Source organism: Lolium perenne, chromosome 6 (genome assembly GCF_019359855.2).
Source record: "Lolium perenne isolate Kyuss_39 chromosome 6, Kyuss_2.0, whole genome shotgun sequence".
Classification (NCBI taxonomy): Eukaryota; Viridiplantae; Streptophyta; class Magnoliopsida; order Poales; family Poaceae; genus Lolium; species Lolium perenne.
The window spans coordinates 200,230,181-200,256,045 of NC_067249.2; the positions used below are offsets into that span (position 1 = coordinate 200,230,181).

General features: G+C 47.6%; 2 protein-coding genes and 1 long non-coding RNA gene across 4 annotated transcripts; 1 reads left to right on the top strand and 2 right to left on the bottom strand.

Moving 5' to 3' along the window:
- Window positions 1-3,937: 3,937 nt before the first annotated feature.
- Window positions 3,938-5,565, bottom strand: LOC127306417 (uncharacterized). 2 transcript variants are annotated; one of them, XM_051337053.2, is made up of 2 exons: window positions 5,242-5,565; window positions 3,938-4,762 (listed from the first exon to the last, which is right to left on the bottom strand). In XM_051337053.2, the coding sequence occupies exon 2, from the start codon at window positions 4,666-4,668 to the stop codon at window positions 4,270-4,272; it is 399 nt and encodes a 132-aa protein (XP_051193013.1). In that variant the 5' UTR covers window positions 4,669-4,762; window positions 5,242-5,565; the 3' UTR covers window positions 3,938-4,269. The 2 variants fall into 2 exon arrangements, with proteins under 2 accessions (XP_051193013.1, XP_051193012.1); XM_051337052.2 differs by having other exon boundaries at window positions 3,938-4,823.
- Window positions 5,566-11,984: 6,419 nt separating this feature from the next.
- Window positions 11,985-16,514, bottom strand: LOC127306416 (uncharacterized). The gene is made up of 2 exons (XM_051337051.2): window positions 16,105-16,514; window positions 11,985-12,441 (listed from the first exon to the last, which is right to left on the bottom strand). Exons 1-2 carry the CDS (start codon window positions 16,439-16,441, stop codon window positions 12,113-12,115), a joined length of 666 nt encoding a protein of 221 aa, XP_051193011.1. The 5' UTR covers window positions 16,442-16,514; the 3' UTR covers window positions 11,985-12,112.
- Window positions 16,515-23,526: 7,012 nt separating this feature from the next.
- On the top strand, window positions 23,527-25,691 carry LOC127306414 (uncharacterized). Its single transcript, XR_007854650.2, has 2 exons — window positions 23,527-24,039; window positions 25,250-25,691. It is a non-coding gene; the product is annotated as an uncharacterized lncRNA (long non-coding RNA).
- Window positions 25,692-25,865: the final 174 nt, after the last annotated feature.

A 25,865-nucleotide genomic window follows, 5' to 3' on the forward strand; every position in this document is an offset into this window, starting at 1 on the left:
ATGGAATGGAGTTCGAATATTTGTTCGGAGTCCCGGATGAGATCCCGGACATCACGAGGAGTTCCGGAATGGTCCGGAGAATAAGATTCATATGTAGGATGTCATTTTATGTGAATTAAAATGATGCGGAAGGTTCTATGGAAGGTTCTAGAAGGTTCTAGAAAAGTCCGGAAGAAACCACCAAGGAAGGTGGAGTCCCGGAGGGACTCCACCTCCATGGCCGGCCAACCCTAGTGGGGGAGGAGTCCCAAGTGGACTCCCCCTATGGGGGCCGGCCACCCCCCCACATGGAAGGGGGGAATCCCACCCAAGTGGGATTCCCACCTTGGATAGGTTTCCCTATCACATGGAAGGTTTTGGGTTCGGGTCTTATTCGGAGACTTGTAGTCCAACACTTGGGGCTTCCACCTATATAATGAGGGGCCAAGGGGAGGGGGCTGGCCACCCCAAGACCACAACCTGGCCGCCCCCCTTGAGTGGCCGGCCACCCCCTCCCAAACCCTAGCCGCCCCCCTCTCCTCCATAGCTCCCGCGTGCTTTAGCGAAGCTCCGTCGGAGTTCTCCACCGCCACCGACACCACGCCGTCGTGTTGTCGGATTCAAGAGGAGCTACTACTTCCGCTGCCCGCTGGAACGGGAGGTGGACGTCGTCTTCATCAACAACCGAACGTGTGACCGAGTACGGAGGTGCTGCCCGTTCGTGGCGCCGTGATCAAGATCTTCTACGCGCTTTTGCAAGCGGCAAGTGAACGTCTACCGCAGCAACAAGAGCCTCATCTTGTAGGCTTTGGAATCTCTTCAAGGGTGAGACTCGATAATCCCCTCGTTGCTACCGTCTTCTAGATTGCATCTTGGCTTGGATTTCGTGTTCGCGGTAGGAAATTTTTTGTTTTCTATGCAACGTTATCCTACAATATTTCACAGAATACTTATTCACTGAGTTATGATTTGAGTTGGATGTCTCTATGAAATTGTGGTGTGTTAGTACCTCCTATGAATGCTCAAAGTGACAGCGTGGGGTGTTCATTAGTACTTGGGAATACATCTTTAAGGTTTGCCTACATGATGAATTAGAGTTCGTTATCTTGCCAGAGAGTAATTCGGAATAGCATAGTGAAGTGCTTATTTATATTCCATTATGATTGCAATGTTGAGAGTGTCCACTAGTGAAAGTATGATCCCTAGGCCTTGTTTCCAAATACTGCAATCATCGCTTGTTTCTTGTTTCTTGCATCTTTACTTCTGCAATATTACTACCATCAATCGCACGCCTTGACAAGCACTTTTCTGGCGCCGTTACTACTGCTCATATTCATTCATACTACTTGTATTTCACCATCTCTTCGCCGAACTAGTGCACCTATACATCTGACAAGTGTATTAGGTGTGTTGGGGACACAAGAGACTTCTTGTATCGTGATTGCAGGGTTGCTTGAGAGGAATATCTTTGACCTCTTCCTCCCTGAGTTCGATAAACCTTGGGTGATCCACTTAAGGGAAACTTGCTGCTGTTCTACAAACCTCTGCTCTTGGAGGCCCAACACTGTCTACAAGAATAGAAGCACCCGTAGACATCACGCTCCACAACGTCCTCGAGCACATCGAGGGCGGCAACTCGCCGAGGCTCACGATGCCCCCTCCGTCGAACAGCCGCCAACGGGGAAACAGCTGGCAGCCACGACGTATGGCTGCCAGTTCCTCATCGTCCGGTTCGGCGGCGAGGTCGATCTCCAGATCGGCGCCATCCTTGGCGCCGGTGAAAAAGGAGCCGCCTTCCCCGGCGAGCCACCGCACGCGCGGCGGTGGCATCGTCATCCGTGAACCATCGACGGCACAAGGACGGCGCCGCCCCAATCGCGACTACGACACCTCCGGCGAGCGGAAGCGCAAACCAGCGAAGGTGAAGGTCGAGGAGGAAGAAAGCGCCGAGGACGCCGCCATCCTCGAAGCCGTCATCGCGAGGTCCCTCCAGGACCTCGTACCCGCCGACAACGCCATGCCGCTCGACCAGGCCTGCGCCTGGTCGAGGGAGCAGTGGGAGAAGGAGGAAGCGGAGTGGCAGGCGAGGTACCTCCAGGATGCCGCTCGCTTCCGGCGGCCTGCGACTCCTCCATCCGGCGCCGTCGCCCCCGTCATCGACCTCGAAGCCTCCGACGACGAGCTGTACAAGCCATCGCCGTCCCCGCCTCGCACTAGCGGCCGGTGGGGAGACGCTGCCAAGGCAAGCGGCGGCGAGCGGCGCCGCCACAGTTCGACGACGACAGCTCCGACGACGATGGCGGCGACTACACGGTGTTCTACCACCATTTCGGCATGTAGAGCGCCGTGTTTTCATATTTACAGTTGTATTCCCGTAGCCGAATTCGAAATATAGTCGAATTCGGTCTCTATATACGAACTTCGCCCTCTATATAGTAAATATCATTAAATTTAGTCTAAATTGGACCGTTTTATGCCGTAGTTTGTCAAGTTTCCGTTTTTCAAATTTAAATCGCCGTCTTGGCCTGAGATCGCGGCTGGGAAACTACTCCTCCCCACGCCAAATTTACGTCCAATCCGGACGTAAATTTCCCCGGATTTCGGCGTGGGGAGGGCAAACGAGTGGAGATGCTCTTAGACTAGTGTAGCTCAGTGACTTGTCTTCAGCAAGTTAGAGAATCCGCGATGCTTCAGACCATACTAGACTTAAACATAAGCATTAATTTGGAAGTTTTCCATTTGTAAACTTTCAGTCATTTGACTCAAACCATTTTTTTAAGATTCTAATAAAATTCAGTAACAAGCTAAATTACATACATGTACTGAGTAAACTAGAAAGTTATCGAGCTTACGTTTGCCCAGCCGTTTTTAGTTCTTTTTGCTATTTTCTGAACTTTTTGACCAATAATTTTACAAGAATTCAACTTTTTCTAAACCTGGAAAATTAATCAGCCGACTCGTAGGTTGTGCAGCAATGGAGGGGCTTCTGCCCGACTGCTCTGCCCTTGCAGCGGTCAAGCTTTGGCCGGTGGTCAGATCAGTGCGCACACTGCAAGTCTGCAATTTACTCCGACGCAGCGACTGTAGCAGCAAAGCTACACGACACGGCCGGCGCGCCCATCCCGAGCTCGAGCTAGCCGCCAGGCGCTTCCCGTTCTGCACCAACGCGATGCGCCGTCACCCCCTCCTCGATCGTCAGCAGGCCGGCGCAGAGTGCCGAATGATGGCGCGCCGGAAGCGGAGAGCGGCCGGGGCCGGGGCATGGCAGAACGCGGCCATGATGGTGTCGCGCGCGCGACAACTGCACCACCCGCTGCCGCGGCTCGCCCGTACGTCGAAACGAGCTCCACCTCGCCTCCACCGTCTCGCGCTCCTGCTCGATCGGCCGACCACCGCAGCACGTGCCCGCGGGACCGGCCGCGGCAGGGCAGGCCACCACCACCGGCCAGCGGCCACACCCGAGTCGCAAAGTGGCGCAGCTTTGGCTTTGCGGAAAGCCGCTGCCGGCCGTGCCCCTGCGCCCCGCGTGTCCGGGAAACCGCGGACGCGGCCGCCTTGGTTTCTGCCGCTACAGCGACACCGCCTCCTACCTCCTCAATCCTCATGCCATACTGCCATGTGATCTGAATTGAATTTTGCTGAGGCGCTTGGCTGGTTGCTTGCTTGGTACTGTACTCCTATATACTAGCAGCTCAGCTGGGAAAGAAATTGACCAGATGCTGCATCACGTCACATACACGACAGATCCATCTCCAGCATCATCTTTGCACGACGGCCCTACCCATGATAAGGATTGGGTTCCCCTCGAGCCTGCACGACGGTCCCTGCATACATAATCTAGTAATGGTGTTTGCTTGCCTTGGATTTGGATATGATTGGCGACGCAGAATAGAGCAATCAGATTCAACAATTGAATTCCCAGTCTTGACAGACCAGGAACATCATCATCATACAGTAATAAGAAGGCAAAAACAACAAGGTGCACCGCACGATCGAAATTGCAATACTAGTAGTATATCGCTAGCTGTTCCTGAAATAAAAAACTCTGCTACAAGCAGACCAAAATATATAGTGCCCTGCCTATAACAGCTGAAGAAGGTGGCTCTGCTATTAGTTCATAACAATACATTTTGCATCAACATAAACAAGAATTTCAGCACTTCGTCCGTTCTCTGTTTACACTTCGCATCATCGAGAGACTGCTAATTAAAAGCCAGTTCGAATGGCAAATTTTGAAGGCTACCTGGTACCGAAAATTGCATGCGATCGACGGCAGATTGGCAGTGGCGCTCAATTGCATTCTACGCCCGCTTCCGCTGCTCTCCGGGGCGTGCTCTTCCTGCGGTTCCCGATCTGCCTGAACCCATTGGTCCTGGCCGACTCATCGCTGCTCGACCGAACGCTAGAGTTGCTGTTCTCTTCTACTAGGACAGTGTTGGGGCTCTCCTTCAGTGGCCTGCCTCTCTTCACACCCGCAGCTCCAGCGATGTTCTTCTTCAGCTTGGCGTCTTCGTTTTCGCCGCCGTCCACATCTTCCACGAAATTCTCCACATCTACTACCTCGATCTTGTGCTTCTGCGGCCTGCCCCTCCTCTTCCTCACAGGCACGACCTCTTCGCCGCTGCTCCCTTTCTCTTCATGGCTCCTGCCAATGGTCACCTTCCTTCCTCTGCCTCGGCCTCTGCCCATTGCTTGGTTCAGCTCAGCACTGGTAGCAGGATATTATTGGTTTCCCTTATTGGTTTGGGCAATCACTCAACTGCTGCTTTGCTTGCTCCTCAAACTGAAGTATTCCACAGAGATACCTTGAGCTAAGATAATCTAGCCAAAGTTATGCTACAAATCTGCAGCAGTGGCATGAATAACAGCGGTTACAAATCTTTACTTGTGAGGAAAGCATCCGATTTGCATCAATACAAATCAAGAAACTTAACCAATCTACATGCCGTTCTATAAGCAGCTACATCACTAAATTTTCGATCGAGTTATTATTGGCTTGTGGAGGCAAGAAATGAACTACGGTTTCTTATTGAGATCCATGGCAATCCAGAAGATGCAAATTCAGATCAACCAGCATAAACATCCAGATTGAAGCTATACAGAACAGCAAGCAATACGCATCTGATGAATACAGACTCAAATCTCTTGCTGAATAATTTTTACCGAAAAATCTCAACAAGCAGCGTAAACAAGGACTGATTCAATAGCAGAACCATTTCTTAGATTAATTGGATGGATGGACGGAAAAGAAAAGGAACTGACCTGTCATATAGCTGGCGTCTACTCCAAGCAGCCCGTTCGAAGCTGGAATTTTGCTGGTGCTAGAGGAAAAGTAACGACGGATCGGCAGCAATCTTTGGCTTGCGATGCCGGAAGTACAGCAGATCGAGAGTTGACAGCAAAGATTGATACTATGTGGTGTGTGGGAAGCAGGAGAGGATTCTTATCAATGAACTGAGAGTGCTCTGGGCTTCTGGATGGGCGAGCTCCAATAGCTGCCGAGGCAGAGCAGGCAGCACCAGCAGCTGGGGTGTGGCCTGTGGGAGAGGGAGAGAGAGATTTGGTTCCTTTCTTGAGGGCTTCTGAATATATCGCTGAGGGGCCATTTGCCTTTTGTTTAGGGTTTTCACTTACAGTCTACCAACCGTTGAAAAGCGTGTGTGAGAGAGAGGGAGTTCTGTGCTTCTTAGCGATTTCCAGACTAAACAAGTAATTCAACGTGGATCCCTAGGAACATGGTTTACCTTCACCATGATGGTATTTTTGTTCAGTGTTAGCGGATGTTTAACATCAATACCAGTACGTAGTTACCCAAACACCTGACTGACAGCCCTGTTCTACTATTACTACTTACTGCACTAGTAGTTACCATACAGTGGTTATGGTAGTCCTGTGTTGCATCTTATACTCGCCGTGCTATACCAGTGTAGGAGTAATAAGCATCATCTTTGGTGGTCAACGTTGATAATTCTCTACAGTAAAAGGGCATCTATACTGCTTAGCAGACAGTAATTAGACAGAACCAAGCCCACTTCAGCTCCTGTGGCAAGTGGCTCCATTAAATAATTCTGGATCCTGACAGAGTACTGCACCATGATTGTTTTTCCTCTCTACTTTGAATTCGTATTCATCTTATGTATTTTTTTACAATTACTGGCTTGGATTTGGAATCAAGGTGACTTTTTTCTAGATCAAGTACTGCTAAAATTGATGGCTAGTGCAATGGCACCACCATATATCTTGAGACGGGGGTTTTCAAGCACCCAACGAAAATGTACTTGCTGCTCTTGATGTCAGGTCCTTTCCGAGTTACTATCCTTCAATTCTCACTGCTAACTTGTGAACTCGGCATCATTATTAGAATAGTAAATTTTGAAAAAAGAAATTTATGGACATTTGTACAATATGTTGCAATTTAGTAGATCCTCCCGTTCTATAATATAATATGTTTTGGTAAGGTAAAACAACTTGGCAAGACGTGTTCGTTCGATGGAGGAAGTAAAAAATATAGCGATGCGAATTTCAGACAGAAAAAGTCATGCATTTGTGGCACATATTATTCAATTTACTGAAAACTCCACCAATACACCTAATCTCAAAAAAATTGAAACCAGTCGTTAAACAGTTTTTGCATTTTACCCGTTCTGTTAGACATGACCAGCATGTTAGCTCGATTAACATCTCGATTTTTTTGATGAAGAGGATGACATCCTAGATGGTCAGCTTCTCTCGGCTATCATTGGTAATGTCTCAGAAGTCGACTTAGAACACTCGGAGCTTAGTTCAGTCTATGATTTAAAAGCTTCAGCACGAGGTTCTCAGTCTACAACTGGGAAGAAGTCTCGTAGATATAGCAAGAGTTCTAAATCTAAAATAGTTTCTCAATGAATGACATGTTTCGGAATAGCAGAGGTCTTGGCGACTTGGCTAAGCATTCTCACATTGCCGACGGTTGTAGAAACTATGATTTAGATTTTATTGCAATATCAGAGACGGGTAGGCGGAATTTCTCACAAAGTTTACTCGACCGTTTATCAGGCGGGATTAACTTTCAGTGGTTTTCTCGCCCGCCTCGTGGTAGGTCTGGTGGCATTTTAGTTGGCGTCCGAATAGACACCATGACTGTTCTAGCTAGTTTTGATGGAGAGTATCACATTAAACTCGACATTCAGAATAAGGTTGACGGTTTTATGTGGAGTCTGGTTGCCGTGTATGGTGCCGCCCAAGACGCTTGTAAGGCTGACTTTTTACGTGAGTTGGTAAATCTTACTAAAGATAATCCCTACCCGATTTTGATCAGTGGAGATTTTAATTTATTAAGATTTCCTCATAAAAAAGTAAAGGTCTTTTTGATGGACATTGACCTTTCTTGTTTAATGATGTCATTGATAGCCTTGACTTAAGAGAGGTGTTTATGTCCGATCGATAGTTTACTTGGGCCAACAGCTTGCCTGAACCCACATACGAAAAGCTAGATCGCGTGTTGATGAATACTGAATGGGAAGATAAATACCCTATGGTGTCGGTCCGTGCACTAGAACGTATTGAAAAATTGTCTGGCCATGCTCCTATCCTCCTAACTACTGGATATCCCCGAACTGTTTGTAAGCGGCCTTTCAAATTTGAACTTGGCTGGCTACAGAGAGATGGGTTCCATGAGATGGTTAAGACGGTTTGGAAAAGGCCGGTTGGTGGTAGCACTCCAATCTTGAGATGGAATAATAAGATGCGTGCAATGCGCAGACATCTCTCTGGTTGGGCTGCCCATATGTCTGGCATTCTTAAGAAGGAGAAGGCTCGCTTATCAACTTTGATTGATGACCTTGAGGCGGTTGCTGAGGTAAGACCATTGTCTCCGCATGAGATTGAACTTAAGAATCAGTCCAATACGCAGATGGTGAGTCTCCTTCGCGAAGAGGAACTCAAATGGTATCAACGTTCCAAAGCCCAATTCATTTTGGAAGGAGATTCAAATACGCGATATTTCCATGGCATAGCCAATGGGAGACATCGGAAAAAAACGTATTCACTCTCTTACTCAAGATGAAGGGTTGATTGAAGGCCATGAGCAACTCAAATCTTACATTACTAATTATTATAAAGGCTTGTTTGGTCATCCGGATGAAAGCTCATTTTCTCTAAATGAGGACTTAACAGCTGATATACCCCAAGTTTCTATAGAAGAAAATGGCTTACTAACTGCACCTTATTCTGAGGAAGAAGTGCAGAAGGCTATTTTCAAATTGAATGCAACAAAGCACCGGGTCCCGATGGTTTTCCAGCGGAGTTTTATCAAACTTTCTGGGATACTATTAAAGCGGATCTTCTAGATTTGTTCAGTGCTCTGCATATAGGACAACTAGAATTATTTTGTCTAAATTTTGGTGAAGTAATCTTGTTACCGAAAGTTAATGAGGCAGAAAGGATTCAACAATATAGACCTATTTGCCTTTTAAACGCAAGTTTCAAGATTTTGACGAAAGTGGCCACCATTAGACTTAATACGGTTGCGGATCATGTCGTTAAGCCATCACAAACCGCTTTCATGAAAGGGAGAAATATCCTTGACGGAGTGGCGGTTTTGCATGAGACGGTACATGAGATGCATACTAAGAAATTAAATGGGGTTATTTTAAAATTAGATTTTGAAAAGGCTTATGACAAGGTCAAATGGTCTTTCCTTCAACAGACACTCAGGATGAAAGGTTTTTCTCCTAAATGGCGCGCTTTAATAAATGATTTTGTGTATGGAGGTAGTGTGGCAATTCGGGTTAATGATGACACCGACCATTATTTCCAAACACGAAAAGGGTTACGCCAAGAGGATCCGTTATCACCTATGTTATTCAACATTGTGGCGGATATGCTGGCTATACTCATAGAGCGGGCCAAGTCTGATGGTCAGATTGAAGGTGTGATTCCACATCTCGTTGATGGCGGTTTATCTATCCTTCAATATGCCGACGACACAATTCTGTTTATGGATCACGATCTCGAAAAAGCTCAAAACCTGAAATTAATTTTGGCGGCTTTTGAGCAGTTGTCGGGATTGAAAATCAATTTCCATAAAAGTGAATTGTTCTGTTTCGGTGATGCCCAAGATGATACAGCTCTTTATACATAGTTGTTTGGTTGTGGGCAAGGCCAATTTCCTATTCGCTATTTGGGTATTCCGATTCATTATCGGAGACTTACGATTGCTGAATGGAAAATAGTGGAAGAAAGATTACAGAAGCGCCTTAGCAGTTGGAAAGGTAAATTGCTGTCCCTGGGAGGAAGATTGATACTCATTAATTCGGTACTGACAAATATGATACTGTATATGTTATCATTCTTCCTATTGCCAAAAGGAATTCTGGATAAACTGGATTATTATCGATCCAGATTCTTTTGGCAAGGGGATAGCGAGAAAATGAAGTATCGACTGGTTAAATGGAGTATAGCTTGTAGTCCCAAAGATCAAGGCGGGCTTGGAGTTCATGACCTGGAGGTCAAGAATTTAGCTCTGCTGGGTAAATGGCTTTTTAAGCTCCTTACCGAGGATGGGATTTGGCAAACTATTCTTTGGAGAAAGTATATAGGCTCCAAGATGTTATCCCAAGTGGTTTGGAAACCTGGGGATTCACACTTCTGGGCTGGTCTAATGGCGACAAAAAAATGTCTTTTTTCGCCATGGAACTTTCTCAATTAAGAATGGAGCACATATACGGTTCTGGGAAGATGCTTGGTTAGACAATGCACCCCTAAGTGAACAGTATCCTGGGTGGTATAGTATCGTTCATCGCAAAGGAGATACATTGCTACAGTAATGGCTACCTCTCCTCCGAATGTGACGTTCAGACGAGTTTTGCTAGGACAAAGGCTATTGGCGTGGAATACCTTAATTAAAAGGATGGGGGATATTAATTTATCACCTGAACCAGATGAATTTAGGCGGAATTTACATGTAGATGGTTCTTTCTCGGTCAAATCTTTATACAACGCCATACTTCATTCTGATGTACCAGTGGATAATAATAAGAAAATTTGGAAGATGAAGATACCATTAAAAATAAAAATATTCGGATGGTATCTTCGTCGAGGTGTCATCCTCACCAAAGACAATCTTGTTAAGCGGAATTGGCAAGGAAGTAAGCGATGTGTTTTTTATCATCATGATGAAACTATTAAACACCTTTTCTTCCAGTGCCAGTTCGCGAGATCTATTTGGTCTGTCATCCAAGTAGCGTCTACCTTGTACCCTCCGACTAGTGTGGCCAATGTCTTTGGCAATTGGCTTCATGGTATAGATTCAAGGTTTAAGTTGCTTCTTAGGGTGGGGGCGCTAGCAGTTATCTGGGCGCTTTGGCTGAGTAGAAATGACAAGATTTTTAATGATAAAAATTGATCTTTGTTGCAGGTCATCTACAGATGTACAGGTATTCTCCGTTTGTGGTTACCTCTTCAGCGCATGGAGAACCGAGACCTATTTACGGCTACGACGAGGGATACTTTTTTCCTACATGGGTGGCAATATAGTCTACGGACTGAAGCCCCACCCACACCTTAGGCGTTATATAATTCATCGTTTCGATATGTATTTCGCCTAGTTTCTTTTTTAGTTTGACATATTTTTGGTCCTAAGACTCTTAAACGGCTGTGTGCACCCTGGTTGTGCAGAGGCTGGATGTAATTGCTTATCAAAAGTAATAAAGCATCCTTTATTAAAAAAAAATGTTAGCTCAATTTGGCACAGTAACACTGTGTAAAGTTTGTTGGGTGTCATCGAAGATCATGTCCAGCCTTCTTTCTCGATCTGTTTCGTTCATCGTCATCCTCTGAATATCCTCGAACGTCCATCATCACCTAACACCGTGCCCAACAAAAATGCATAGGAGAAAGAATATCCTACGTTTTTTTATATGGGATGATCTTGGTGAATTTTCACGAGTTAGGTAATTGGTATCACCAATTGCAGGGTGTAAAATGTGGAATTCACTAACAGACAGACACCAAAGATATTTCCTGCTACTATCGGATTCTTAATTTTCCATATATGCTTTGCACAAAGTAGCGTTAGACTTCTCCAGAATCAGGACGCATAAGAGAAGAAGGGAAATCTGTGTGCGTTTCATCGCCATCTCTGGATCTGCATGTGCGTTCCATCAGCACAGCATCAGCTGGGGCACAGCTTACACTGAGGCAGGCTGAGATGCAGAATTTGCATAATAAAGCGAGGCAGATTAGGACCACGACCTTGATGACGCTTGCTGCCGATCCACACCATCTGCAGCGGACCAACAGATTGGTCTAGGTGCAGACCAAATTACAGGAGGATCGGACCTAGGGATGCCGAGCTAGGCCCCTCTTGACTCAGCCCAAACCCAGCACGTTTCCTCAGCAAGTGGAGCCTGACATAATTCCTCAGCAGGTAGCTAACACCAGCTGCTACTTTGGCTCATGAACAGCAGGAAGGGTTGTAGTAACAATTCCATGCTTTCCTATCTCCAGTCTGCTCATCATGCAGGTTTGTGAAACTGATGAAAACCCTCAAAACCAAATATCTGAAAAGGTTTGTTCCTTCAAGATGGATCAACCACGTTACGTTTGTCTCAAGTCTCAAGTCTCCATTAGTCGTCATGAAGGCCACTTGCCACCAGCCTGACAACAAGGAACAGGACATAAGATCAACATCAGTCATATATAACCTATGACAAAGCTACCGTTTAACAAACAATGACAGACTGATAGAGACAGAAACAATACCTGGGACATGTAACATGCTGGCTTCCTTTATAATGATGTTCAGTACAATTTTTGGATTGTAAGGATGGCGACCACTCACAAGAAGTATGACTACACTCATAAGAGTGCAAATAAAAAATGTCTACCGTTCATGAAGGTCATAAGATTTTCCTTACAGCTTGGATTGCTGCATCCAAACTCATACTATCGCAACAGACATAAAATAGGAACTAAGAAGGGGTTAGTATTTAGAACACAGCACCCAATGTACACATGTTCCGGAAAAACAGACACCCAATGTACATATACAACATGAGAAAATACAACCGTGACCGCTCTATCCAAATAGTATGTTTTGTTCATTGGTCATCACTACAATCTTTGCACACTTCCACACAGATACAGTACACTATTTGGGCAATGATTTGATAAAATTGACAATGAGATCTACCATCTGGGCATCAAAAGCAGGACCTTCCATTTGAAAGTGACCAGCTCCTTCAATCAAGTGTGTATCAACCCGCCCGGCGGCAGACTTGAGCTTGTTTTCCAGCTGCTTTACGCTTGTAAAACCATCTTTAGTTCCCATGATGAATAACTTTGGTTTCTCAGACTTAAGGATAGCATCATGATGTCTGCCAAATAGGATCGAGGCCATTAGACCAAAAGGGTACCCGATGCTGACATAACCAACCACCTGGTCAACCTTATCAACTGCTGATCCCGCAATTGGTGCTCCTGCAACAAGAAATTAGAATGAGATACATGACCAAACTTAATTGAATAGCTTCAGAAAAGGATGATGAAATTTTGTTGGCAGAATGGTGTCAGTATCATCCTGATACAATCATAAAATACTTTATTTTGTGCAACAACACAAATTCTATTACCTGTACTGAGTGGCAACTGCTCTGCACAGGAGTTCAGGGACCTATACTGGGTCTGAGGTAGGTAGAGCTGGTTTCAGTAACAAGATGTAAATCACACCTCATTATGTCAATCTTCAGGGCAGATGGTAACAAGTGTATATATACTGCAAATGGTCCAGGTCACCCTATAGTTTCTAAACTAGGTTGCCTAACAAGATGTAAAACACACCTTATTATCAAATCAATACTAATCTTTAGGACAGATAAAAATGGCCAAAAATAGGTGCAAGTGAATACATGCCGTAAAATTTCCAGGTGACGTTATATTGTCTACTCGCAGGGTTGACTAAAAATAGTGGTAGTAATCTAGCAAGAAAGATCGCTTCTGACAAGACTGGGGTTGCCCCAACAGAATGGAAAACTACCCATTGGAAAGTGTTTGGGATTTCTTAGAACCTACTCAACAGTCCCAAACACAAATCAATGAGTACCACCCAGCTGTTCTTTCAATCATTGGATTTCGGGGACACTGAAATGATAATAAACATGGCAAGAGTGAATTGATTCCCATCAACATGGATGAATCAGAAACTCAGCCATTTGTTGATGCCTTTGACCGCAAAACCGGAGAATTCCCCATTAAGCACTTGGGTATTCCCCTACACTATGAGAAACTTAGAAGAGCTGATATCCAGCCTTTAGTAGATATGATCCTCAAATTCATTGCCGGCTGGAGAGGGAGGCAACTCTCCTATGGAGGTAGGCTGACCTTCATTAAGTCCTGTTTAGCAACCCATTTATCTGCTTTCCTTCTTTAAATTCCCCAAATGGGCATTGGAGTTAATCAACACCCAAACGGGAAATTGTTTGTGGAATGATTTTGAAGGTCACAGAAAACTTCACTTGGCTAATTGGCCGCTAGTGTACGTAAAAAGAATATGGGGGTTTGTGTATCCCCAAAGATTTGAACATCTGCCTCTTAGGCCCATGGGTTAAGAGACATGTTCATGGGGGGCAGAAAATCTGGAAGAACATTTTAGACCAAAAAAAAAATCACATGCACAAAAACATTTTCTGCAGTGATACATTTGGAACTTCCATCTTTTGGAAGGGAGTAATGTGGGCTTCTCAGGCAGTTGAGTCAGTAGGCAATGGTAAAAAAAAAAAAGATTTGGGGAGGACTGTTGGTTTGGCACATCCCCTCTATCCGCCCAGTTTTGGAACATTTATGTTATATGCAATGAACAATGTCGTACCATTGCTCAGATATGGGATGGTCATCACTCAGCACTTAATATTGACCTTTACGAGAAACTTCTCCCCCTCTCTGATGGAACAGTGGTATGCTCTTGAAGCCATTGCACACAGCATTTGTCTCACGGAGGACACTAACTCTCTGATTTGGCAGTACCATAATTATATGCTAGCATCAACGTTAGAGGTGTAAATTCTTTTCATATACCCGCAATCTGGAAAATAATAATTCCTCCCAGAGTTCATATTTCTTATGGTTGATCATGCATAACAAAATTATGATCAGAGACAATCTCAAGAAAAGAAACATGAACAAACCTGTGGAGTGTGTCTTTTCCTCAGAACTTGAATATGTGCATCATTTGCTTTTAGATTGTATAGTATCTAGAATCATATGGAATGAGATTAGCAGCTTTTTGGCAGGCCAATTGCTTCTTCTTTAGAATCTATAGCTTGTTTTTGGGTTGCTGATAAGAAACACCATGCTTTCAATTCCATTTGTGCTGCTGTGTTATGGTCCATTTGGAAGCATAGAAATGATATTATTTTCAATGGGGTAACATGGCTTAGTATTAAACAGATATGGTGGATCATCTTAAGGACTACCAGAAATTGGAAAAGCATTTTCAAGGGATCGATGATTTGGTTGGGGGACGATTTCTGCCAACACTTCCGATAGGCTCTTCTGGTGTCACCGCTGATCAAAAATAGGTGAAGCCTGATGAGGATCAAAGTGCTATCTCTGATGTAGCTGATGACTGTGCGAAGATGGACCTTTCAGGCACGAAAACTCAGTCAATTCGCCAGACCTCTCAGCTTTTCAGCAGCCCTACATCTACACTGTGTTAGGGAAACAATCACTTTTGCCAGACCTCTCAGCTTTTCAGCAGCCCTGTATTCTAAGAGGCAAAGCCATCATATATACATGTACAGGTGGGAGGTCAAAGGTCAATATAAATGTAACTCTAACACCAATGTTTTAAATAGCGGGCTATGGCAAATAGCGGCAGCCCTCCAAAATAGCTATAGAGGGGCTATAGCGGAGCTAAATGAGGCTATAGCGGATAATTGTAAGTACATGATTTCATTTAGTGGCAACATACTCACACAACTATAGTGGGGCTATGGAGGGCTATTTAATACAACACTGAGTTTGGAGAGGTAAAATCAATGTTGCGCTCTACTCTATGCCTTCATGAAGAAATCCGCCACTGTAACTGGAAGGTAGTACATACTGAAGAGCAACAACCTGATCATGCACACGTGATGGGACGAACACGTGGAGGAAGAGGAACAGGATCCCACGTGCCAGGAGGCCAAAGGCTAATATGCAGGAGGCCAAAGGAAAATATAACTACCAACTGGACCCTCTGTGGGCTTCTCCAGCTGACCTCTCCAGGTGTCGCTGATTGTGCTGCCGTTCCATGGCATGGTGTGATATAGTGTCCTGTGTGCCTTATGCTATTGCCAAAATGTCTCTGGCTGAGATGCTTTTAGCTTTTAGTTTGCTGAACCTGTAGCTACTTTGCTGAACTTGTAGCTTCCTAGTTTGTTTTTACAGCTGTTCTTGTGGAGGTTGCACTCCTGGAACCTTGTTACTCTGCCTTTGTGGGTTTTATTTAAAATGGAGACAGGAGTTGACCTCCTGTTAATCTAAAAAAATGATAAGAAAATGGCATGAATGTTTTTAAAGGCAAATGCCATGAGGCCAATAAGTTTGAGATTTTGGTTGTGATGTCAACAGGACAAGATAAGTAGTTAATCATCAATTGTGTATTCCGTTTGCTCATATACAGTTTCAGAGAGCTACTTGTTTGGTCAATTTGATCACCGGCAGTCTGGGAATCATACATCAACGAAAACAACTCATGTATGGTGAGGGGCAAGGCAGGAAGGGAGGTACCGGAATTGTCTAGTTTAACCTACATTTCGGATTGGCTAAAAATAGTGGTAGCAATCCAGCAAGAAAAAATGCTTCTGAAAAGTGTTAGACTCGTAGCACCTACTTAACAGCCCCGAGAAAAAAAATCAGTGAGTAATACCCAGCTGTTAGTTCGATCATTGGACTTTGGGGACACCGAAATGGTAAGACATTGCCATGAGTATTTTTTGAAGGGAAATTCCATGAGACCAATAAGTTTGAGACTTCAATTTTGATGTAACAGTTGTACAATTAGCCTATTCTTCGTTGGCCGCAGGTCAAGACTATTGATTAATAATCTGCACACTATGGAGAGGAAGCGGTCAATGAAAGAAGGTACCGGCGGAGTTAACCTACCAGCGGAGGAACCGACGAGGAGGACGGCGCGGGGCTTGAGGGTGTCGGCGACCCAGCGGCAGACGGCGACGACGTCCGCGACCTCGCTGGAGCCGGTGAGCGAGGCGCGGCCGGTGGACCGCCCGGCGCCGCGCATGTCGAAGGTGACGGCGCGGTGCCCGCGCTGCGCGAGGCCCTGGGCCATGCCGCGCAGCAGGCCCTGCACGCCGCCGAGGATCGTGTAGGGGTGCACCAGCACCACGGCCACGTCCTCCGCCTCCTCCACCGGCGCCGCCGGCTTGAAGAGGCGCACGCTCAGCTTGGCCCCGTCCGCCGCCTCCACCGTCGTCCACTCCATCCCCTCCAAGCCCGGGCTGAGCTGAGCTGCTTCCTGTCTCGATTTGATCTGCCTCCGACTGGCAGCATTTTCTTCCTTAACTTCGGCAGGTTTCGATTCGGTTGGGTGGTTGCCTTAGTTATTGCTCTGTGGGCTGTAAGCCTGTCATAGGGCCCATATGTAATTAGGAGAGTCCAGTCTCTTTGATGGGCCGCTGGGATGGAATGGCGCTTCTAGGCTCGGCTTAGGCTCATCTGGTTACGGGCCCCCGGGCAGGCCTAATGATTTCTTTACCGTAGGCCGAATGGTTTCGGTTTGTCGTTGGTCTCTTTAAGTTTTCATTGACCTGCGGACCCTAGTTCCAGCCAGGCCTGCTGATTGCCGCGTAGGCCCCATATCGTGGGAAGGCCACACAGCACATGTGCCAGCTGCTCCCCCTAGACTCTCAAAAAAAAAAAAAAAAAAACTGCTCCCCCTAGATACCCTCAAAAAAAAAATGCTCCCCCTAGAACAAAAGTTGGGTCAATATGAGAGCGGATTCTGAGAACACTGATGCTTAGTTTTTGAAATAACTGAGAATGGTAATTTGAAGTTTGAAAAAAAACCTAAACAATCTGCCTAGCTCATGAGTCAATTTATTACTTTCTGATGAAGTGCAATAATATATTGTATATCTAAAAGATATAAAGTGTAGAAAGGGATGCAACTCACAATGTATTGACTATACAAGGAAGGAGACGGGCCCAATAATAAATACAAAGATATGTATCGCTATACATAACTACAGAAGATACATATCCGGATATGCAAAGATATGTATCTCAACACCCCCCGTAGTCGAAGCGTCGCCTGGTCAAACGCATAGACCGGACCGGAACTCCTCAAATGATGCCGTAGGCAGACCCTTGGTCATGATATCCGCAAATTGTTGGGAGGTGGGCACATGAAGTACTCGAATGTGTCCAAGGGTCACCTGTTCCCGAACAAAGTGGATGTCCAGCTCAATATGCTTGGTGCGGCGATGGTGGACCGGGTTGGTGAAGAGGTAGACGGCGGAGACGTTGTCGCAATAGACCACGGTGGCTTTGGCAACAGGACATGAGAGCTCAACAAGGAGTTGCCGCAGCCAAGAGACCTCGACAACCGCGTTAGCAACAGCCCGGTACTCCGCTTCGGCGCTGGAGCGAGAGACCGTGGGTTGTCGCTTAGACGACCAGGAGATGAGCGAAGGTCCGAAGTAGACGCAGTAGCCAGACGTGGAGCGACGCGTGTCGGGGCAGCCTGCCCAATCGGCGTCCGAGTAGGCGACGATGCCCGTGGCGGTGGAGGCGTGGAGGGAGAGGCCGAAGTCCATGGTGCCACGAATGTAGCGGATGATCCGCTTGACCGCAGCCCAATGAGGATCCCGCGGAGCATGCATGTGAAGGCACACCTGCTGGACAGCGTACTGCAGCTCGGGGCGAGTTAAGGTGAGGTACTGCAGGGCACCGACGATGGAGCGATAAAATGACGCGTCTGTGGCCAACGAACCATCCGTGGTGGAGAGCTTGGACTTCGTGTCGATAGGCGTGGCCGCGGGTTTGAAATTAAGCATACCGGCGCAGTCCAGGAGCTCGTGGGCGTACTTGCGCTGGTGAAGGAAGAAGCCGTCGGTGCGACGTACGACCTCGATGCCGAGGAAGTAGTGCAGGGGCCCCAAGTCCTTGAGGGCAAACTCAGCGCGAAGACGCTCAGTGATCTGTCGCAGGAGGTCCGTCGAGCTAGCCGTCAAGATGATGTCGTCGACGTAGAGCAGCAGGTACGCGGTGGTGGTGCCATTGTTGTACACAAACAGCGAGGCATCGGAGCGGGTGGAGCGGAAGCCGAGTTGGTGAAGAAACGCTGCGATCCGCTGGTACCAGGCGTGTGGGGCCTGCTTGAGCCCGTATAACGAGTGCGAGAGCAGGCACACATGGTCGGGGTGGGCGCTGTCGATGAATCCCGTGGGCTGCTGGCAGAAGACCTGCTCCTCGAGATGGCCGTGAAGGAAGGCGTTGGAGACGTCCATCTGGTGCACGGGCCACGCACGGGAGACCGCGAGCTGAAGGACGGTGCGGATCGTCCCGGGCTTGACAACCAGGGCGAAGGTGTCGGTGAAGTCGACGCCGGCACGCTGGCGAAAGCCACGAACCACCCACCGCGCGTTGTGACGGTCGAGAGTACCGTCCGGATGGAACTTGTGCTTGAAGACCCACTTCCCGGTGATGATGTTGGCGTGAGGGGGTCGGGGAACAAGCGTCCATGTCTGGTTCCGCTGCAGGGCGTCGAACTCGTCCTGCATGGCCGCAAGCCACTGCGGGTCGCGGAGAGCAGCCCGGGCAGAGGCGGGCAGGGGCGATGGCGTGGATGGTGAAGACGCAGAAGTCGACGCGGTGCAGACGTACTCGTCCGAGGGGTACCGCGTGCTCGGGACGCGAATCCCTGCACGGGCGCGTGTGAGGGGCCCCGTGGCCGGCGGCGGAGGAGGCGGAGGCGGAGCCGGAGGCGAGGCGGCGTCGCCGGCGAAGACGGCGCGGCGCCCGAGCTGAGGCTCGAGGCGACGCAAGCGGCGTCGAGGCGGATGAACCCGGCGAAGGGGCGTCGCCCGGCGAAGACGGCGCGGCGCTCGAGCTGAGGCTCGAGGGCGACGCAGGCGGCATCGAGGCAGGCGTCGGCGCAGGTGTCGGCGTGGGGTCACACGAGACATGGCTCGAGGGTGACCCAGAGTGTGGTGAGGCAGCGCCCGAGCCAGAGCTGAAGGGCGCGGCGGAGAACGACGAGGCAGTGCCTGAGTCCGAGCTCGAGGGCACTGCAGCCGGCGGACCTGCAGGGGGTCGACGCCGGGGACCATCAGTAGTCGAAGGAGGAGTGGCGACCACCTGTCTCTGTGCAAAAGGAAAGCAATGCTCATCAAAGTACACGTGCCGGGAGGTGATGACGCGGTGAGAAACCGGATCATAGCAGCGGTAGCCTTTGGTGTTAGCCGAGTAACCGAGGAAAACACACGGAACGGAACGAGGGGCGAGTTTATGAGGAGTGGTGGCGGCGATACTAGGATAACAACGACAACCGAAAATCCGAAGACCGTCGTAGGATGGAGGGGAACCGTAAAGGAGGTGATGAGGTGCATAGTTCCAGCGGGGATGACACGGACGAAGGTTGACAAGGAGGGTGGCGGTGGCTAAGGCGTCAGGCCAAAAGGTGGGGGGAACATGGCTGTGGAATAGGAGTGTGCGGACGCAGTCGTTGAGGGTGCGGAGGATACGCTCGGCGCGGCCGTTTTGTTGGGACGTGTATGGACATGTTAGACGGAAAATAGTGCCGTGAGAGGAGAGTAGGGTGCGGAGGCGACATTGTCAAACTCTTTTCCGTTGTCAGTTTGTAGAGCGTGGATGGGGCGACCGAACTGGGTGGAAACATAGGCGTAGAAGGCTGTGAGAGTGGTGGCGACATCGGACTTTTTACGGAGGGGAAACGTCCACACAAAATGAGAAAAATCATCAAGAATAACTAGGTAATAAAGAAGACCAGAATTACTCGGGATTGGAGAGGTCCATACATCACTATGAATTAACTCAAAAGGAAAAGACGCAACGGTGGAAGACTGACTAAAAGGAAGACGGACGTGTTTACCAAGACGACATGCTTCGCAACTATGTGAAGACTGTTTAGTAGATGAAAACGAAAAACCCCTCATTATTTGGTGAAGCGTGTTGGCATTGGGATGTCCAAGACGAGCATGCCAAAGATCAACGCCTGCGGAGAGAGCACGAGGTGCGGCGCCAGGGGTGGAAGCCGACATCACCGGATACAAATCGTCGGAGCTCTCACATCGATGGAGGACCATCCGGGTGCGGGCGTCCTTAACAGAAAAACCAAACGCGTCAAATTCAACAGTCACAGAGTTGTCACGAGAAAGAGTTTTAACAGAGACTAAATTCTGAATAAGCTGGGGAGACACAAGGACATTATTAAGAGACAGTGGTTTAGAAGTAGAAGGAAAATTAGCAGAACCAATGTGAGAAATAGGAAGACCGGCGCCGTTACCGACAATGATGCGAGACTCGGTGGAAGTGGGAAAAGAATGGGAAAGGTTACCCGGGTGAGCGGCCATGTGAGACGAGGCGCCCGTGTCCATAAACCAGTTGCCGCCACCGGCGTAAGAGCCAGGTGCGGGCGCGGCGTGGTAGGTCGGGGCGTAGGACGGCAGCGTGGCGGTGAAGGCCGAGGCGTAGGGCGTTGTCGCGGTGAAGTGCGCCTGGTGAGTCGGCGGGCGCGGCACCGGCATGCTGTAGGCGTAGATGACCCCCGTCCATGGGTTGTAGGCGAAGGGGTTGCTGCCGTTGGAGACCGACGACATGACGACGCGCACGCAGGGGACGACGGCGGCGCGGGGTTGGGGAGGGAGGCGCGGTGGCGGCGCGGCGTGAGGAGGAGCACACGCAGCGGCGGCACAAGGGCGGCGGCGCTAGGGTTGGATGGTGGGGCGGCGCGCGCGGGGAGAGAGGGCGGGGCGGCTAGGTTAGGAACGGTAGGTGTCTGATACCATGTAGAAAGGGATGCAACTCACAATGTATTGATTGGGTGCATATGACGTTACATATATAGGCCACATCCTCGACTATACAAGGAAGGAGACGAGCCCAATAATAAATACAAAGATATGTATCGCTATACATAACTACAGAAGATACACATCCGGATATGCAAAGATATGTATCTCAACATAAAGTACACAAAACCTCTATAACAACTCAATATCGCGGGTAGTTCGAGACGGCAACGATGCCCATAACCAGATAATTTAAAAATAAAAGAAAACTCCAAAATCTAAGACACACGGGTAATCAATGTCATGAAATGGTTCTCCAACAGCAATGCCTTCACGAAGATTAACCACACACAAGGGTCATCGTTACTAGATCCAGCCAAAGACTACATTATTGATTTTTACCCTCGAGAGCAGGACAGCAGCTAATGTTGCAAAGCACCTACCGCGGAGCTGAAGCGGCCGGAACCGGAGGTGCAAAAGGAAACATCGATGTCGCAAGAAACTAAAACCGGCGAAGCTGGAAGCGGCCAACACCAATGTTGCATGTGACTACAACGGAGCTGCAAAGGGCAACGCCCGATGTTGCACGATACCGCCGTACACACGCTCGATCAGACGGTCAATAAGATGGACGATCAATGATCTAGTCTTTTAGTTGCCATCCATCGTCAATCAAAAATACCAAATGGCCAACAACCGGTTCACTTGATGTGCTGATACCTAAAACGTTCGCTCGATATAAGATTCACATAAGAACCAAATACACTCAGGGCCGGCTCTGGCCCAGGGCAAGAAGTGCGACGGCCCGGGGCCCAACTAAAACGGGGGCCCATTATTTCTGGCACAGTGCATATAGGAAAAGGTAGAAGAAAAAAATTTAGACCCATCTAGCATGCACGCAGCCTAAATAGGGCCCATTTATAAAGTTCGCCCTCGGGCCCTCCAAATCCTAGAGCCGGCCCTGAATACACTTGTTCCTTTTGCCGCCAGTTCCTTCGATCGATAATATGTGAGATAAATTTTGGTTAACCTGGTCTCAAGTGACATAACAGCAGCCAGAAACAAAACCCACCATACTATTCTTTTCACCTCAAGTCCCAAGTTGTTGCTGCCAACATCACTTTCCAACATCAAAGAACTCGCAAGTTGCGCAGCCTGGCGCCAAAAAGATTGACGCGTGACTAATCCCATAGATGCATGATATGATCGGTGACCGTACGTAACGCGCTCTAAACAACATGGCATGTCCATTCGCCCCCCTTTTCCTCCTCTTCCCGGCTGCTTGGACCGTTCTCGCACGTCGCTAATGTCGGCATCATGTTCACTTCCAGCCTTCCAACCGGACGCAACCTTTTCCTCCGGGCTCCGTTTCTGCCCAAACCAGTTGTATCCCATCGGCCAAAGCTTCCGTTTCCAGCTTGCGTAGGGGAAGAAGGCTCCAAGCAGGAGGGAGGCAGCAGAGGAAGTTCCCTCCGGGCAACAAGAGTTTAGTCAAGCACACCACGACCAGTCGGCTTCGAGCTCCTACGTTAGCTAGCGTGGACTGGAGGGGCACCGGCCGGAAAGCACCGGGCTGGTTATGCACGTACGCTGCGAACGATGTGATAGCAACCGGGGCAGGAGGGAGGAGGCGCAGGATCGACCTGGATCCACCGATAGCTTATCACTTTTGGCCCCGTTCCTTCGCCCTGATCGATCTTTTCGGCGGCCGGCGACGACGGAACAGGGACGTATCCGTATACAAACGCAGGCGGCGACAAGGAATGAGAGCTGTCAATTGACTTCTGCTAGCTGCATGCTAGAGACGTATCCACATTTCTGCTGTATATACTAGTGTCTGTGACTGTCAACCATGTTTTCCTGGTTAATACGATGACACGATGATGCACCACGGACGTACGTAGCTGATTGTTGTCTGATCCTAAGATGAGAAAAGTATGTGGTCGACTTGGCTTTGGACTCCACGGTTTTCCTGCTTTTCCTTTTTCAAGCAAAGACGACTCCGCGCCGCCTGCCTCCCTGCCTATGTCGTGAGCTGTGTCTCATGCAAATACTAGACATGAATCTTTTTGGCAAGCGTGGTACATACGTGTATATACTAACATTGCTAAGATGACCTAACGGATTGCTACGTGTGCGATGAATCAGGCGAAGCATTTTATTATATGCTTGTGAGCGCATCTTCTTGAACTTGGGAGCTTTGTAGTGATAGGCAGCTGTACCGTGCATATCGTGTATTTCTCAGTACAAGATATACATGCACACTTTGTAACGCTTGCTCAAAGTTCTAGAAATCACTGAAATAGAGAGAATTGCGTGAGACCAGTGGTCCAATGACGTTCAAACAAAGCATGCACAAGAGTATTCCATGCAGCCATGCAAAATGGTTGTTTCGATGGCATGCATGCATAAGGTTTTTTTTTTCTTTCTCGGTTGGAAAAATATACAGGTGTGCACCGGAATTGCCGATCTTCGGAAATACGGGTCGTAATAACGTTTGAGATTTGTCAAACTGATTTATAAAGTTGAGCTGTGTTACGGTGATTGGCGAGTACTACCTAGTACTACCGAGTACCACAGCTGTGATTAATTTCATCCGTCCGATCTAGCAAGTTAATTACGCATTTTAAATTAACTTACTAGGGTTATTATCGTAAATTTGCAGGCAACCGCCCCACCTCCCATCACGAGCTTCCCGATCTGAATCCCGGTCGCTCGCCAACCTTTGCCTCCTGCCTCATGACGGCGACAATTACTGGCCGCCGCGGAATCCTTGCGGCGACGGCGAGGGTGACGGCGACGGCGCCATAGCTTCCTGGTCCACTCTGCAGTCTGTTCCCTTCTGCAGTTCTCCTCTCCCGCGCACGCGGCCTTGTGGACGCGTTGGCCGCGGGTTCGTCGGTGCTGTTGGGGCGGCTCTCCGGGGACAGCGCTGGCGGCGTCGGCGGCGCGAATCGGTGTCGGAAAATCGGAGCGCAGCCGCCGCTCGGCGGACCGACATTTCTGCACCGCGCCTGCCTCGGCCGCCATTCTGATTACTCAACTTATGGTATGATTAATGTAATTGATTCTAATTTCGTGAAAATTTGTTCGCGACTCGTCTGTAGTACCCGTGCTTGAATTTGTTTAAGACTTGTATACACTACTCTGTAGTACCCGTCTTCGCCTTAAACAAATTTTTACTACTATCCATATGTTGAATAGCCTTGGAGACTTGGAGTATAGCCTGCTGGAGTCTACATATGAGTATACTCATATACACCATACTCCTTCATTTTTAAGTTCTAGATCATAAAGACCACCGAATCACACAGATATTCTGAGTAGTCTACCTTAAAGCTCCATTGCTAAATCCCGGCTAATTTCACCTGAGATAGCTGAATCCAAATACTTCAGCCGCTTGAAGTTCTTGGGCTCTTGGCAAGCAGGAGGCACAATTACTCTTCAGACTCAAAGAAAAAAAATATTACAAGGTAATCAAATATAGCATAGAAGCTTCCGCGGGTGTGCACATGTAAGGAAATTATATCACCAGTTGGATAAAAACACACATCCCACAATTTTATAACTAGTGCTACATAAGAGAGTTCCATCCTAAAATATAATCTTATTTTGCATTGGTCATTGCAAGACTCGCGGAAACGGGTCACTGGTTTGTGAAGGATTTCCTCAATGAACACTTGTACAATCGGTACAAATTTTGTGTTTCAGTATATTTTAATATTCGTAGTCAAACAGTTATTCAGCAATATCTGCAGCTTAGAAATCGTCTACTCATATTGGTAAAGCCATATTTCTTTTTTTTCTATTGATAATTTTCATGAAGTTATTTATACTAGCATCAATGGGGGTCTGTACTCTGTAATGCATAAACTGCTCGCTTACTCGTGAAATGTTGAACAGGAATCCATATGTTTTCCTTGCATTTTCAACTACTTAATGTAGGGTTTCAATTTAACAGTAACCGAACTAGTTGAATCCTCTAGGAGAAGGGGAGGTGATCAAATCAAGGAGATGTAACTCCAGTTTCATCCCGACATAAAGCGTCCTGAGCCCTCTGTGAACTTAGAAAGTTGTTTCTATATTTGAAGTAGGCTGTGCTAGGACTGATGGTGAAATAGGTGCACCATTTTGTGTTATGTGAATCAATTTCTCAGTTGTGAATTTCACCTGAAGATGATGTTTACTTAACAATATTTTCTTGGATATATGTGACTTTTTTTATACTCTGATTATCGTTTTCTTTTGAACTCTTATAGGTGGCTCCATTATTGGATTGCCTTATATTGATCCACTAGCTGGGCTTGAGACCTGCAAACATGGGAACAACCTGTGATTACATGAATTGGAGGAGCCAGATTTTCTCAATACAAGCAACCAGGGTTAACTGTCAGAACCTAGAGCAACATGGAGATCACTGTTATGTTCGGGTCTCCTGCTTTTTTCTGTATCGTGGCATGTATGGGAGTTGAGTACTGAGTTCGTATGTAGTCTCAATGCTACTGTGTTGTTTGCCTGTGCGAAATCATCAGTTATCTGAACTTCTATCTGTGGAAGAGTATTATAGTTTATAGAGCTTATAGAAACGCAGTTAGATTCAATACATATGGGCAAGATGGAAAAGTGTGATTCAGTACCCTGAACTGTAACAATACCTTTATTTGTTCTTTTCCACAAAATTGCCTTATCTTGTTGTGACAACATCTCTGATCAGAGGTTATTAGTAAGTCACACATGTTTGTATTCAGACTGGATGTCCAAACACAGTATCCCCTGAGGCCAAAAGAGTCGTCCACTTCAACCAAGAAAACACCATCTCCAACATTCCAACACCAGAGACTAAAGTAGCATTACATACAGTAAATGAGCAATTAC

Coding starts and splice junctions, on each gene's coding strand:
- LOC127306417 (XM_051337053.2), bottom strand. CDS start 4,668: ATGGGCAGAGGCCGAGGCAGAGGAAGGAAGGTGACCATTGGCAGGAGC.
- LOC127306416 (XM_051337051.2), bottom strand. CDS start 16,441: ATGGAGTGGACGACGGTGGAGGCGGCGGACGGGGCCAAGCTGAGCGTG. Junction 12,442..16,104: donor CCTCGTCGGTTCCTCCGCTG/GTAGGTTAACTC, acceptor TTCTTGTTGCAG/GAGCACCAATTGCGGGATCA.